At 40.2% G+C, this 12,473-nt stretch overlaps 1 protein-coding gene and 1 pseudogene across 6 annotated transcripts; one reads left to right on the top strand and one right to left on the bottom strand.

The window, feature by feature from the left end:
• Nucleotides 1–579: 579 nt before the first annotated feature.
• LOC145790551 (large ribosomal subunit protein uL2my, C-terminal part-like) lies at nt 580–3,599 on the bottom strand. 6 transcript variants are annotated; one of them, XM_082868629.1, is made up of 3 exons: nt 3,419–3,599; nt 2,990–3,300; nt 580–1,422 (listed from the first exon to the last, which is right to left on the bottom strand). In XM_082868629.1, exons 2-3 carry the CDS (start codon nt 3,027–3,029, stop codon nt 791–793), a joined length of 672 nt encoding a protein of 223 aa, XP_082724755.1. In that variant the 5' UTR covers nt 3,030–3,300; nt 3,419–3,599; the 3' UTR covers nt 580–790. The 6 variants fall into 6 exon arrangements, with proteins under 6 accessions (XP_082724755.1, XP_082724759.1, XP_082724757.1 ...); XM_082868633.1 differs by having other exon boundaries at nt 580–1,451; nt 3,419–3,598; XM_082868631.1 differs by having other exon boundaries at nt 580–1,485; nt 3,419–3,597.
• Nucleotides 3,600–9,855: 6,256 nt separating this feature from the next.
• On the top strand, nt 9,856–12,075 carry LOC114290145 (exocyst complex component EXO84B pseudogene; annotated as a pseudogene).
• The last annotated feature ends 398 nt before the right edge of the window (nt 12,076–12,473 follow it).

Below are 12,473 nucleotides of genomic sequence, written 5' to 3'. Positions count from 1 at the left end.
TTTTACCTCTGTCCCACCACCACCAAACATAAAGAAAAGTTTTTTGAAAATATATTTTCCATGAAAAATCAAAAAAATATTTTTCGCTAAAAAAATTGAAATTCACAATGAACAAACAAATTAGACAAAATAAATAAAATAATGTTCCTGTCAATTAGTTATTCTAGTAAAATTCAAGAGGAAAGCAACAACATTAGATTGGCCAAAAAGACAGTTCTAACTACATTTGTTTAGAGCCAAGGGACTTTTAAGCCCTGAGGGGGGTCATCAATGGAAGCATAACTAGTCTCTCGATAACAAGATTCTTTATTATTCATCACTATATTTCATATGAATCTATTGCCAATCATAATAATACAACCTCATCAATTATCATCCTAATTCAACAAATAATGAAAGAACAATAAAAATACTGATTACCAATGCGTTTTGTCATTGGAGACACTGACCCAAAGGGTTGGTTACAATGCTCGCTTGCAAAATTGTGATTGTGGATGAGGATCATCACTGCCTCGCCTCTCTGTTGCAAAAGATCTTGGTGCGTATCGAGTCGTTAACAGTCTCAGCAAATATGCAGGCTTTGCACAATTACATTTTATTTAATGTATGAAAAACTAAAGGAATAAAAACTAACCCATTTGGTGCTTACATTCCAGGAAAAAGTTACACGACTGGTGTGGATTGTACAAAAACAGTGACGGATCCATTTCAAGCACAGAGTATCATCAAATTTAAGACAATCCAGCAACACAATCAAATGGGAACAAAAAGATGAAACCCAAACCAAACTCTACCTTCTTTTCTTGAGTGGTCCAGTCTTGAACCCACTCTTACAAGGCTTACCCCACGGTGTTCGCGAAGACCTCCCGTGACTCCCACTACTCTTACTCCTTCCTTCACCACCTCCATGAGGATGATCAACTGGGTTCATGGCCACACCACGAACCACCGGCCTCCGCCCCAACCACCTGCTCTGTCCGGCCTTCCTAAGCTTCTTCGCTCCGTGTTCCGGGTTCGACACGGTCCCTATCGTGGCCCTGCACCGCGAATCGATCAGTTTCTCTTTCCCTGAGGGCAGCTTGATCAAACAGTGCCTTGACGCCTTTGGCTCCTTAAGAATCTTTGCTGAAGTCCCAGCAGCCCTGACCAACTTGCCGCCCTGACCGGGGTTCATCTCAATGTTGTGGATCAATGTCCCAATTCGCATCATTGAGATTGGCATGCAGCTCCCGATTTGGGAACTCAGATCAGCTGTGAACATTTGGTTCATCATCATGGCGGTCTTGCGAGATGGTGTAGTGTGAGTGAGCGAGTCATATGCATTGGTGGATGTGCTGAAGGAACAGGTAGTTGGGTGGAGGACCTTGGCAAGGAGAGTAGATGAAGCAGTACGAACTCTGGAGAGGGCCATTTGACTGTTGTCTGTGGATGCCAGGGATTTATTTTGATAACTGAGAATAAATTTGAATGATTTCGCCTATGCAACTAAAATAAAAAATTTGAGTAAGAATAAATCATAAGCTATAATAGATTACAATTTAACTCCTTATACAACAATTATACCTATCATATTAGAACATTTAACCTTTCTAATTACAATTCAAATAGGTAATGGTTAGCATATCATCTTTAAAAAGAAATCTTCATTAGAGAAAGAAAGGAATAAGAAGCATTGTAGCATGAACAATCAATGTTGAAAACTTCAAAACTAAGCCTTGTTTCCTCAAGTATCAAACACTATCAATTAGTTAATTAAAGCGTAAAAGTAAATAAAATTTAAGTTGCATCCCTTTCAAGCATATTGTACTGAAAAAAAAAAATTTGAGATTTAGGCATTTACTTTGAAAGTAAAAATGCACATCTACCATCTCAAATTCAGAATATATAAAACACATTAGCAATGTATGAAATATGAATGGAGATCACATGAAAATTCAATTCATCAGGCAAATTGCATGCATCGTGCGAAAATGGTTAGCACATTAAAAAAGAAAAAAAGAAAAAAAAAAGAACTTACATAGATCAAACTAAAGTGGCCTACAACACTACATAGATATAAAAATAACTCCAGGTTACACATAATTCGATTCAATTCCACAGTAGCTTCCACAAAAATTAAAACTAAGGGTGCTCACGGATCGAGTGGCCTCCCATCCATCATCCGTCTGAACTTAGGCGGATTGGGAAAAATCAATCCACATCCATCCGCTTAGTTAGCAAATGCGAATTGATCAGCCTGTGCAAGTTGGTGGAAGGGTGCACGCATACTTATTTTTCAACAATATATTGCCAAACATGTCTATGCATCATTTCCAATTATTTGAGTATTGAAGAACAATAAAGTTTTTGAGACTATAGCAATTAGCAAATGTCTCCTAAATCTAGAATCATCTGTTTGGTGTCTTTGGAAATTATTTTGTATTCTTAAAAATAAAGAAAATGAAAGCAACATAGTACATGTTCGTCCAAACTGCTTTCAAATACTGTATCTGATATTCTTAATAATAACCCATTTCAGAAAACCATACTGTATGTTAACTTCCAAACATTTAGGTTCATAAAAGATTAATTATGATTTAAAAATTACTGTAATCAGAATATGAAAACCAAGAAGAAAAGAAAAAAATAAAAATACATGTTTGACCAAACTGTTTTTAATGTAAAGGGTTCAGTTTGAAGTCCTCTACATTTTCTCAGTAACCAATCAAAGCCAAAACTAAAATGTCTAGCACAAACCATGCCTGAACAAGTGGACTGCAAGGGGAAAAGCACACCCAAAAAAAAAAAAGAACGTAAATTATATGTTTGGCCGCTAAGAAACTGTAGAAGAAATGAAAAGGAAAAAGCAAATTTTTGAATCATGAATGTTATTTGCCAACCTATTTTGAATCCCATCAAATAAAAAATCAAAATATTTTTTTTTCTTTCCCAATCTTTATAATTTCCCAGTGTTTCCAACAAACCAAACAGTAAAAAAATAGATAAATACCAGTGGAAAGAACGCCGGGGACTCGAGAGAGGTGAGGCATGTCGGTGGGGATTGATTGGATAGTGAAAAAACAATCTCAAGATTCATGTTTATACCGACAAAAACAAAAACAAACAGTCAACAAGTATAAGCATAGTAAAAAAAAATTCATAATTATACTGACCAATATCCAATCAATCCAATGTACTTATGTATGAAAATCTCAAGATTCATGTTTTTACAGACCTAACAACACTTCAGAACCTCTCTTTCTTGTAGATCAAGAATTTACACAGTAGCCATTGATTCATTTGATGAATTTACACAGTAGCCTAGATCACGAATTTGATGAATTTACACAGAGATGAACAAAAAAAAAAAAAAACAGAGTCAGACAGAAATGAAGAGAAGGCCGGGGGGAGAGAGAGAGTCAGAGACACAGAGGCTTACCTGTGAGTTGCAGAGCAGATTGGTTTTTTCGAAGGTCAATCGGTCTCTTCGCCGAGAGACTCGATCGGTGCGATGAGAGAGTGAGGTCGATCGGTCGATCTTGTGATCGATCCAGATGAAAAACGAGAGAGTGAGACTGATGAGATGAGAGTGAGAGCTGAGCTGTGTTTTTGAGTTTGAGAGATTGGATTAGGGTTTTGTTTGTTTTGGTATAGATGAAGATGAACGGTCCAGATTATTCACCCAAAAAAAAGAACGGTTCAGATTTGAAATATTAAAAAAAAAAAACATTTGTTAATGCGGATGGATTGAGCGGGTGCGGTTCAAACCGGCAACTCACTCGCAACCCCCAAAATTCAAACCGCACCGGATCCTAGTGTATTTGTAAAACCGTTGGGTGAGTCGAATAATCTTATGCCCAACTCTAAATTCATAATAGCCTTTCCCCAAGTTTTAAAGTACCCAACCTGCCAAATTGACGAGGTTGACGAATGGTGTTCCTGCTTATGAGAGGGGTTTGTGTGATGAGGAGCAACTATTCTACAGAAAATTTAGACAACAGGATTCAAATTTGTTGATGGTGATTTTAGGGATAGGAAAGGACATAGTGTAAGTGGGAAGGGAACTAGGGCATGTTTGATCAATGTGGATTGGCCAACATAAGAAAGAAAATTATCAATTGGGATGGCAAAAAATGGATCTCCACCCTTCACAATGCAGCCTGTAACTGGTGCAGAAGTCCTCAACCAATGATCCATACCTACATCCCAGCCGCAATTGGTTTAAAATGACGGTATTAGAATACATATTAGTATTTATAATGTGGTCATATATTGACCGATATCAGATAATATCAACCAGTATATTGGTGAATATCAATATCAGAAGTTTGAAATCTTGATATGTATTGGCTGATATTTAAAACATTACTTATCAAACATTGGGTCTTAATCCCTTTATGTATGTTGATTAATCTCACACTGCCTACGTTTAGTAAATATTGCCCTCATACTTGACCCACCCACTAGATCCCTTCCTCACTTAAATCCGGTTCCGTTTAGTTTTACAACTTACATATATCAAAAAATAATAATAATAATAATTTTAAAATATGAAGTATAATCGTGTTGGGGTTACTTTCCCTCACTCCTCCGATAACTATCTTTTCTTTCTTTTTTTCACCCCAAACCCATTGCCATCCCTAATTATCAACAAAATAAGTGGAAGACTGAAATAAGTAGAAGACCTAAATATTTATTGTTATGTAAAGCCAAGCAAAAGCCAATGGATGAACCTTTCATGAAGCAGGATGTTAGGAAAGAAAAAAGCAACAGATTTAGAATAATTAATGGATTGTCCTGCTGTGTGGGTGAAAGTTTTTTAAACATTTTGTGTAGAAATTACATTAGAATTGGGGGCTTTTAACAAATAGAAACCAGTCACCGGAAAAACATAGTATTGGAAATAGAGGGACCATTTCTTGAAGCCTTTAATTTTGAATGTGTAATTTGTTTATGTGGAGAGGCATAAGTTAGGGCTCTGGCCAAAATATTTATAACTAAGAGGAAGAGGTATGAGGATTCCTTATCTAAGGCCACATTGGGGATGGATCTTGTGAGATAAGTGACTGCTGAACTTACTCGCATAGTTGAATGCCTAGTTTGATTGAATTCTTGTAAAATATTTAAACTTTATAACAATATTTGAAATTTATCTTATTGATTGACAAAAAAAGCCCTAGATGGAACTCTGAAATTTTTGAACATATAAAAGCATTAATTCATTACAATTTACAAGAATATCTTTATGCTAATTATAGCATATGCCAAAAGCGATTGTTCTTAGTGTTAGGATCAAAGACACCCAGAAAATTTTCTCACACACACAGAGAACACAATATTTACGTGGTTCGGCCCAATGCCTACATCCACGGACAGAAATGAGAATTATCACTAAAATGGAGCAAAAATACAATTACAGAGGAGGAGATAAAACTCACTCAACTCACAGCTCTCACACTCAATTTCTGATCTCTCTTGGTTCTCACTCTCTCTCTGTCCATTTCAACTCTCCCCTCAACCTCTATTTATACACCAATGAGGGAGAGCCTCATTGGTCACCACCTACCTTCTTCCACTCTCTAATGGGGTTGGTAGAGTGGGAGAGCCACTTCCATTGGGTGGAGAAAGTGGGCTCTCCAATAGGAGCTCACATGGGATGAACCAACAAATCACCCCCTCAACTCATGTGAGGTGATCCAGTCCATACACTGCTGCTAATCTTGTCACGCCCAAAAGACCAACAGAATCTTCATCTCCTCACTGAGACATTGCATCCCCTGAAAGCTAGAGATAATACACCAGAGATACAAGAGGAGGAGGGAATCCTACATCCTCAACTCAACTCACACCATTCTCTGATTTGGAGAGAGCCTCTGCTCCTATCTCCCTCAGATCTCTTCTACGCTTCCTGTCTCGGATGTCTTCACTTGCTATGCTTGAACTTGCGCAACCAAGATATCTTGACACCCCCTGATTGGATGTCCTGCACCCCCTGCTCGGGATACCCTTGCATTACCGTGCAACTCCTTGCATGATGAACACGGGAGCAACTAGAAAACTTCAGAGTTTGACACATCAACATCCTCAATTTTCCTTGCTCGGAGCTTATTTCTGAACAACCAGCCTTTGTTTTCTGCACTTCAGAACAACTTCCCAGCGATCTCATACGCCCGTTGTCTGTGCTGCAATCCCTGATGTTCGGTTCTGTCTCACTTGTACGTCCGTACTGATGTTTGACAGTTAGCCCTTCTGCCAAGACAACTTCCACCGGTCTGTACAAGTTACCACTATGCAACTCCGTGCATAGTGCTTGCACCCCCTTATTGGAGTGCATTGCAAAGCTCACTTTGCGACTTGAGATTGCATCCCTCCCTTCCATGCATCTTTTGAGAGGTTGCAAAATGTCTCTAACACGGAAGCAAAAGAAACTCTCTTCTTCACTGGCATAGTCTCCACAGATTTGGTTTCTTTGCTCTGAGCTTTCTTCAAGATAGGCTTTACTGGCTCAGATCTGTGCACCTTTGAACTACCTCCTTGCGTTCCCGTGCACCGTTTTCGCCATTCCTGATGAAAGCTTGGCTCAATCATACGCTTTGGTTGCGTATGTTCTCTCTTTGTACCCTTCGACTGGCATTTGACAACACTCATCTTTGTCAAAACTTCTCCTTCCAGTCTATACAGTTTGTTGCACAATTTGCCTTGCAACATTTCTCTATCACCTCTGCGTACATGAAGAACCCCGCCACTAGATGAGAAACAATTTCCTTTTAGATCTAGCATACTCAGGGAGATTAGATTCCTCCGTACTCCTGGCACATGTCGGACCTCAGATAAAATTACTTTTCTTCCATCCTTAGTAAGGAATCGCACTGTCCCTATGCCGACAACTCTGTTCACTGTGTTGTTGGCCATCCGGATAATGCTACCGCTGACTCTTCGGTAAGTGGAGAAAAGCTTCCTATCCGCACATATGTGGAACGTACACCCTGAATCCAAAATCCAGCCGGGTGTCTCCAATTCTGACGAGATTGTAAGCAACACCTCTTCATCGTCAGAGGAATGCACTGCAACTGCTGTAGTTGAGGGACCTCCGTGTCCCTTAGCCTTCTCTTTGGCTTGTCTGTCCGCCTTTTTCTCTGGGCAATCTCTTATTACGTGATCCTCTTGATCACAGTAAAAACACCTCCTCGTGTTGTCCTGTCTGGACTGTGAACGCCCTCTGCTTTTACTTCTTCCTCTACCTCTGCCCCTTTCTCTATTTCTGCCTCTACTTTCTGTGACAAGGGCATGAGACTGCTCTCCGTCCATCTCTTTCTTCCTTGCCTCCTCGTTGAATAAGGCGTCTGTGACCATCCCCATGGTCAGCTTCCCTTCGGGTGCAGAATTACTGAGAGAAACCACCAACGTCTCCCAGCTGTCTGGTAAGGAACTGAGTAATAATAATGCTTGCATCTCATCCTCCAACTCCATTTTGATAGATGCAAGCTGGTTCACAAGGCTGTGGAATTCACTGGTGTGTTCAGCAACAGACACACCATTCTTCAGCTTCAGGTTTATAAGCCTTCTCATTATCAAGGCTTTGTTCCGTGTGGTCTTGGACTGGTACATGCCCTCCAATTTCATCCATAGGGCATAGGCGTCTGTCTCTTGGGCAACATGGTGGAACACACTGTGGTCAATCCACTGTCTGATTTGACCGACAGTCTTCCGGTTATTTTTTATCCAGTCCACATCCTTGTCTCCATTTGGTTTGACCCCCTTTAGCGCTATAGGATCAAACAAATCTCTACAATACAGGATGTCCTCCATCCGCGGCTTCCATATCGCATAATTAGAAGCGTTCAACCGAATCATCGGCCCTGAAACTGATGTGGATTCCCCCATCATCTAGAAAATAATCTCTGTTTGAAAAACAGGCTTTGCTGTGAAGTCCGGACTACTCAAATTAGTCGGAAAAGCACTTCGGATTGCCAAAATAAAAACTGCAAATTTTTGAAAGTTTATTTGCAAAATCTGACCGTACGGATGTGTCCGAAATATTCCAAATAGTTGGAAAGTACTATTGGATCACCCAAATCGGACCTCAAATGGCTTAGATGTAGCCAAAACAATTTTAACGGTTCAGATCGGCAGAATCTGGTGCGCCTGCGAAGCACCAGATTAATCCTCCGGTTATGCTGACGTCAGGCTGACGTCATCGGCTCGGTCAGCGGCTCGGTCAGCGGCTCGGTCAGCGGCTCAAACTCGGTCAACGCGGCTCCGGCTCGAGCGGCTCGTGCGCGCGCGTGCGGCGCGTGTCGCGCGTGAACTCACGCGTCTTCTTCCTTCGTCCGCGCGTGGAGCGCGTGGTTGAGAGTGGGATCACGCGCCGTCTGCCTAATCGGCGCGTGATGGCGCGTGGCGAGACTGGGACTCACGCGCCAACTTCCAGGGGCGCGTGAGAGCGCGTCCGGCCTCCGTTGGGTGTGTGCTTTATGTTTCTGGACTCCTCTCGTGGAGCCCTTGCTCCTAGTATGCTCAAAATCTGATTTCGAGCAATACGATTTCTGGGCAGTTTCGAAACAACGCTCTGTTTTTCCGAAAAACGTACAACTTGGCTCTGATACCACTTTGTTAGGATCAAAGACACCCAGAAAATTTTCTCACACACACAGAGAACACAATATTTACGTGGTTCGGCCCAATGCCTACATCCACGGACAGAAATGAGAATTATCACTAAAATGGAGCAAAAATACAATTACAGAGGAGGAGATAAAACTCACTCAACTCACAGCTCTCACACTCAATTTCTGATCTCTCTTGGTTCTCACTCTCTCTCTGTCCATTTCAACTCTCCCCTCAACCTCTATTTATACACCAATGAGGGAGAGCCTCATTGGTCACCACCTACCTTCTTCCACTCTCTAATGGGGTTGGTAGAGTGGGAGAGCCACTTCCATTGGGTGGAGAAAGTGGGCTCTCCAATAGGAGCTCACATGGGATGAACCAACACTTAGGTGTCATTGACCAAATCAGGAATACATTCCTCATCTATTAAATAAACAATATGATAAAAAGATAGCATGATTCATTCAAATTGCTTACAACTCAAGAAATTGTCTCACTCACAGGATTCAATCAAACTACTCACAAACTACAAATGTCCCCAAATTGTATGCTTTTTTAAGTATGAATGCAAGCAAGCACACATTCATTTGTATGCGCACGAGTGAATCCCCAATTTTATGTATGAGGCCATACTTATGTACATCATTTCCAATAAGAAGCAACTAAATTGAATGTTGGACTTAAAAACCCAAGTGGCAGTGCACTTTTGTTATTATTAAAATTCACAAGAAAAAACCCAATTCTGGGCAGGAAAAGATTTGTTTATTACATTTTCTTCCCATGTTTTAAGAGTGAAGCATATAGAACAGCATATCCTTTATAATAATTGCAGTTTCCGTTTAGAAATTAAAATATTTTTTACAAACACATTTGAGCAGTTAATGAAACAGGTCTCCCTTATATCTAGTCAAGAATTTTAGCCGATATTTGGATAACAATTGCTTTTGATGTACCATTTTACAAGAGAATTGTGCCTTTGAAGGTGGCTTCATCCAATGTGTTGACACAAGTGGCTGTTAGAGGGTCTTCTCTTTTGCCAAGCCATTTGTTATCTACATATAAGTACTTTTCCTCTGGAGTTCAGTTGCTCACGCAATCAAATGTTGCATTGGCAACTTTTTCTTATCAACTGAAGCATCTACAAGTCAAGATATTGAGCTGTTGACTATGATCTTGAGTTCTGGTTGTGTATTTGCTTTTGAATTTTGATTTGACTGCTATTTTTCTTCTAGTCTGATAACTTCACCGTGTAATTGAATTATATCTATGGATAGAAGCGTGAATGCAAGGGATACTATTTACTATGTCAATCAATACTTTGTGTTGACTATTGAGAGAAACTCTTTTAAGTTACCAAGAAATGTATTTATGTATAGTGTGGTCTCTACCAACTTACCATATTGGAAAGATTTATTAATTACTATATTAACACTGGCATTGGCTTACAGGAAATAAGGCAATTATGCTCGTATCTTCTGGATTTGAAGAAAGTTTCAGCTGAGGAAATGTGTAAAAGTTTTTATGCTAACTACACAGCCTTCATACAGCGAGTCCTTTTGCAACAGTTGCTTTGATAATATATAATTCATCAGTATACCCAAATTATCTACTTTGTGCCTTTCCATGACATCATACCAACGCATATTAAGTTGTTGACACATTGGATTAAATTTCTGCCACCCATTATAAGGACAACCCTGTGTGTGGATAGCATTTTTTCCCCTCTTTCTTGATTAGCAAAAGAATCTTCTGAAAGCGCCCAAATGGGGATGCATTTTTTTTTATTTTTGGACTGTATTCCCTTTTAAATAGATGGCAATAAACGTTTATCCACCTTTTTTGTTGAGGCATTTTGGTCTATTTTCTTGCTCTGAATTTTCCTACTATACCTGTGCTTTTCCTCTTGAAAGATGATCTCATTTTATTGATATTGATTGGTTATCCAATGCAGCTTGTATTTTAAATCAATTTTTTTTCAACAGCACATCAAAAGAGATCTCAGATTTAGAGGGGGAGCTTTCATCAATCAAAAACCTGCTATCTACGCAGGCAACTTTAATTCATGGTCTAGCTGAGGGAGTTCACATTGATTCATTAGCTATCACTGTTCCTGATGGTTCTACTGCAAATGGATTATCTAACTATGAGGACAAAGAACCTTCAGACCTTGAGAAACAGTTAAATGAGTTCCCTGATTTACTTGATGTTTTGTTAGCCAAGAGGAGGGTGGATGAAACTTTGGAAACCCTTGATGAAGGAGAACGCGTAGTAAGCAAAAGAAAAGAAAACATTAAGTCCATCTGTACTCTTGTCACTGCAGACTGCTATTACTGAACCTAGGCAAAAATTAGCTGATCAGCTTGCTGAAGCTGCTTGCCAACCTTCTACACGTGGCAGTGAGCTTCGTGCAGCTATTTCAGCTCTTAAAAAGCTGGGAGATGGCCCTCATGCTCATAGTTTGATGCTTAATGCACATTACCAAAGACATCAGTATAACATGCAAAGCCTTCGTCCATCAAGCACCTCATATGGAGGAGCATATACTGCTGCCCTCTCACAGCTAGTGTTCTCTGCTATTGCTCAAGCTGCCAGTGATTCCTTGGCTGTCTTTGGAAAGGAGACAGCTTACACTTCTGAGCTTGTGATGTGGGCTACAAAGCAAACTGACGATTATGGACTCCTGGTTAAAAGACATGCATTAGCTTCATCTGCTGCTGCTGGAGGTTGAAGGGCTGCGGCAGAGTGTGTGCAAATAGCTTTAGGTCATTGTTCCTTGTTGGAAGCTCATGGCTTGGCACTTTGTCCTGTGCTGTTGAGACTTTTTAGACCTAGCGTTGAACAAGCACTAGAAGCTAATTTAAATGTATTGAAGAGAGTACTGCTGCCCTGGCCGCTGCTGATGATTGGGAACTTACACTCCAACTGCTATGCGGCAATCTGGCAGATCTTCAAGTGCATCGCTTGGTACTACAACAGCATATCAGCATAAACTTTCTAGTAGTGCTCATCGGTTCAATCTGATGGTTCAGGTGAACAATTTATTTTCTCACTTAATTTGCAAATCCATTAAAGGGAAAGACGTCCCCCCACCCCATGAAAAAATATTGAGTGTAAAGGTGATACCATCCTATGTGGTCACCGGCCAATAAAAAGTCACAAATGGATTAGATGGACAGATCTTGTCTCCCATTAACCCAATTACATTGTGGTCCCTACCACAAAGTGAGATTGCTCATTGGATGGTGATACTGCAACATGGTATCACCGTTACATCCAATATTTACTCCCACCCCATCCCCAAAAGGGTGAGCATGCCATATGGAACTCCACTTTCCACCATTTGATCTAGAAAAATGAATATAAGCCGCTGGATCATATCCACTTTGGTTCATAACCACCACCGCTTGTATCAAACCATGACCACTTTGGGTTTTAACCAAAACCACCACTACACCTCATGTGACCAACATCAATTTTGCTTTGTAACCAAACGCCGCCTAGCCTCATAACCAAGGCAGGCCTAATTTTGACCACCACTTCAAGTCATAATCAATGCCACTTTGATTCATAACCAGGACTACTTTGAGGCACAACCAAGGCAAATGGTACACACCTTTTAAGGGCTGTGCACCTAGAATTGGCTTCCACTAAAATGTGAAATATTCATCTCCTTTTCTGCTTTTAACACTAGCACACACACAAACGTGTGCTGGCACAGCATATCATGTGGACCATTTTTTCCACCAATTAATTTCTTAGTTGTGCTTTGTTCCCTTTTTTTTCTTTTCTTTTCCCCCTTTGCTTCTTGTGCGTCATGCATCATTTGGTTAAAACTTGTTTAGCTAAACAACTAGTTTTCCAAGCAACACAGCCACTTCTACAAA

This window comes from Camellia sinensis, chromosome 5 (assembly GCF_055761805.1).
Source record: "Camellia sinensis isolate YWXY chromosome 5, ASM5576180v1, whole genome shotgun sequence".
NCBI lineage: Eukaryota > Viridiplantae > Streptophyta > Magnoliopsida > Ericales > Theaceae > Camellia > Camellia sinensis.
This window is presented reverse-complemented; position numbering and strand designations above follow the sequence as displayed.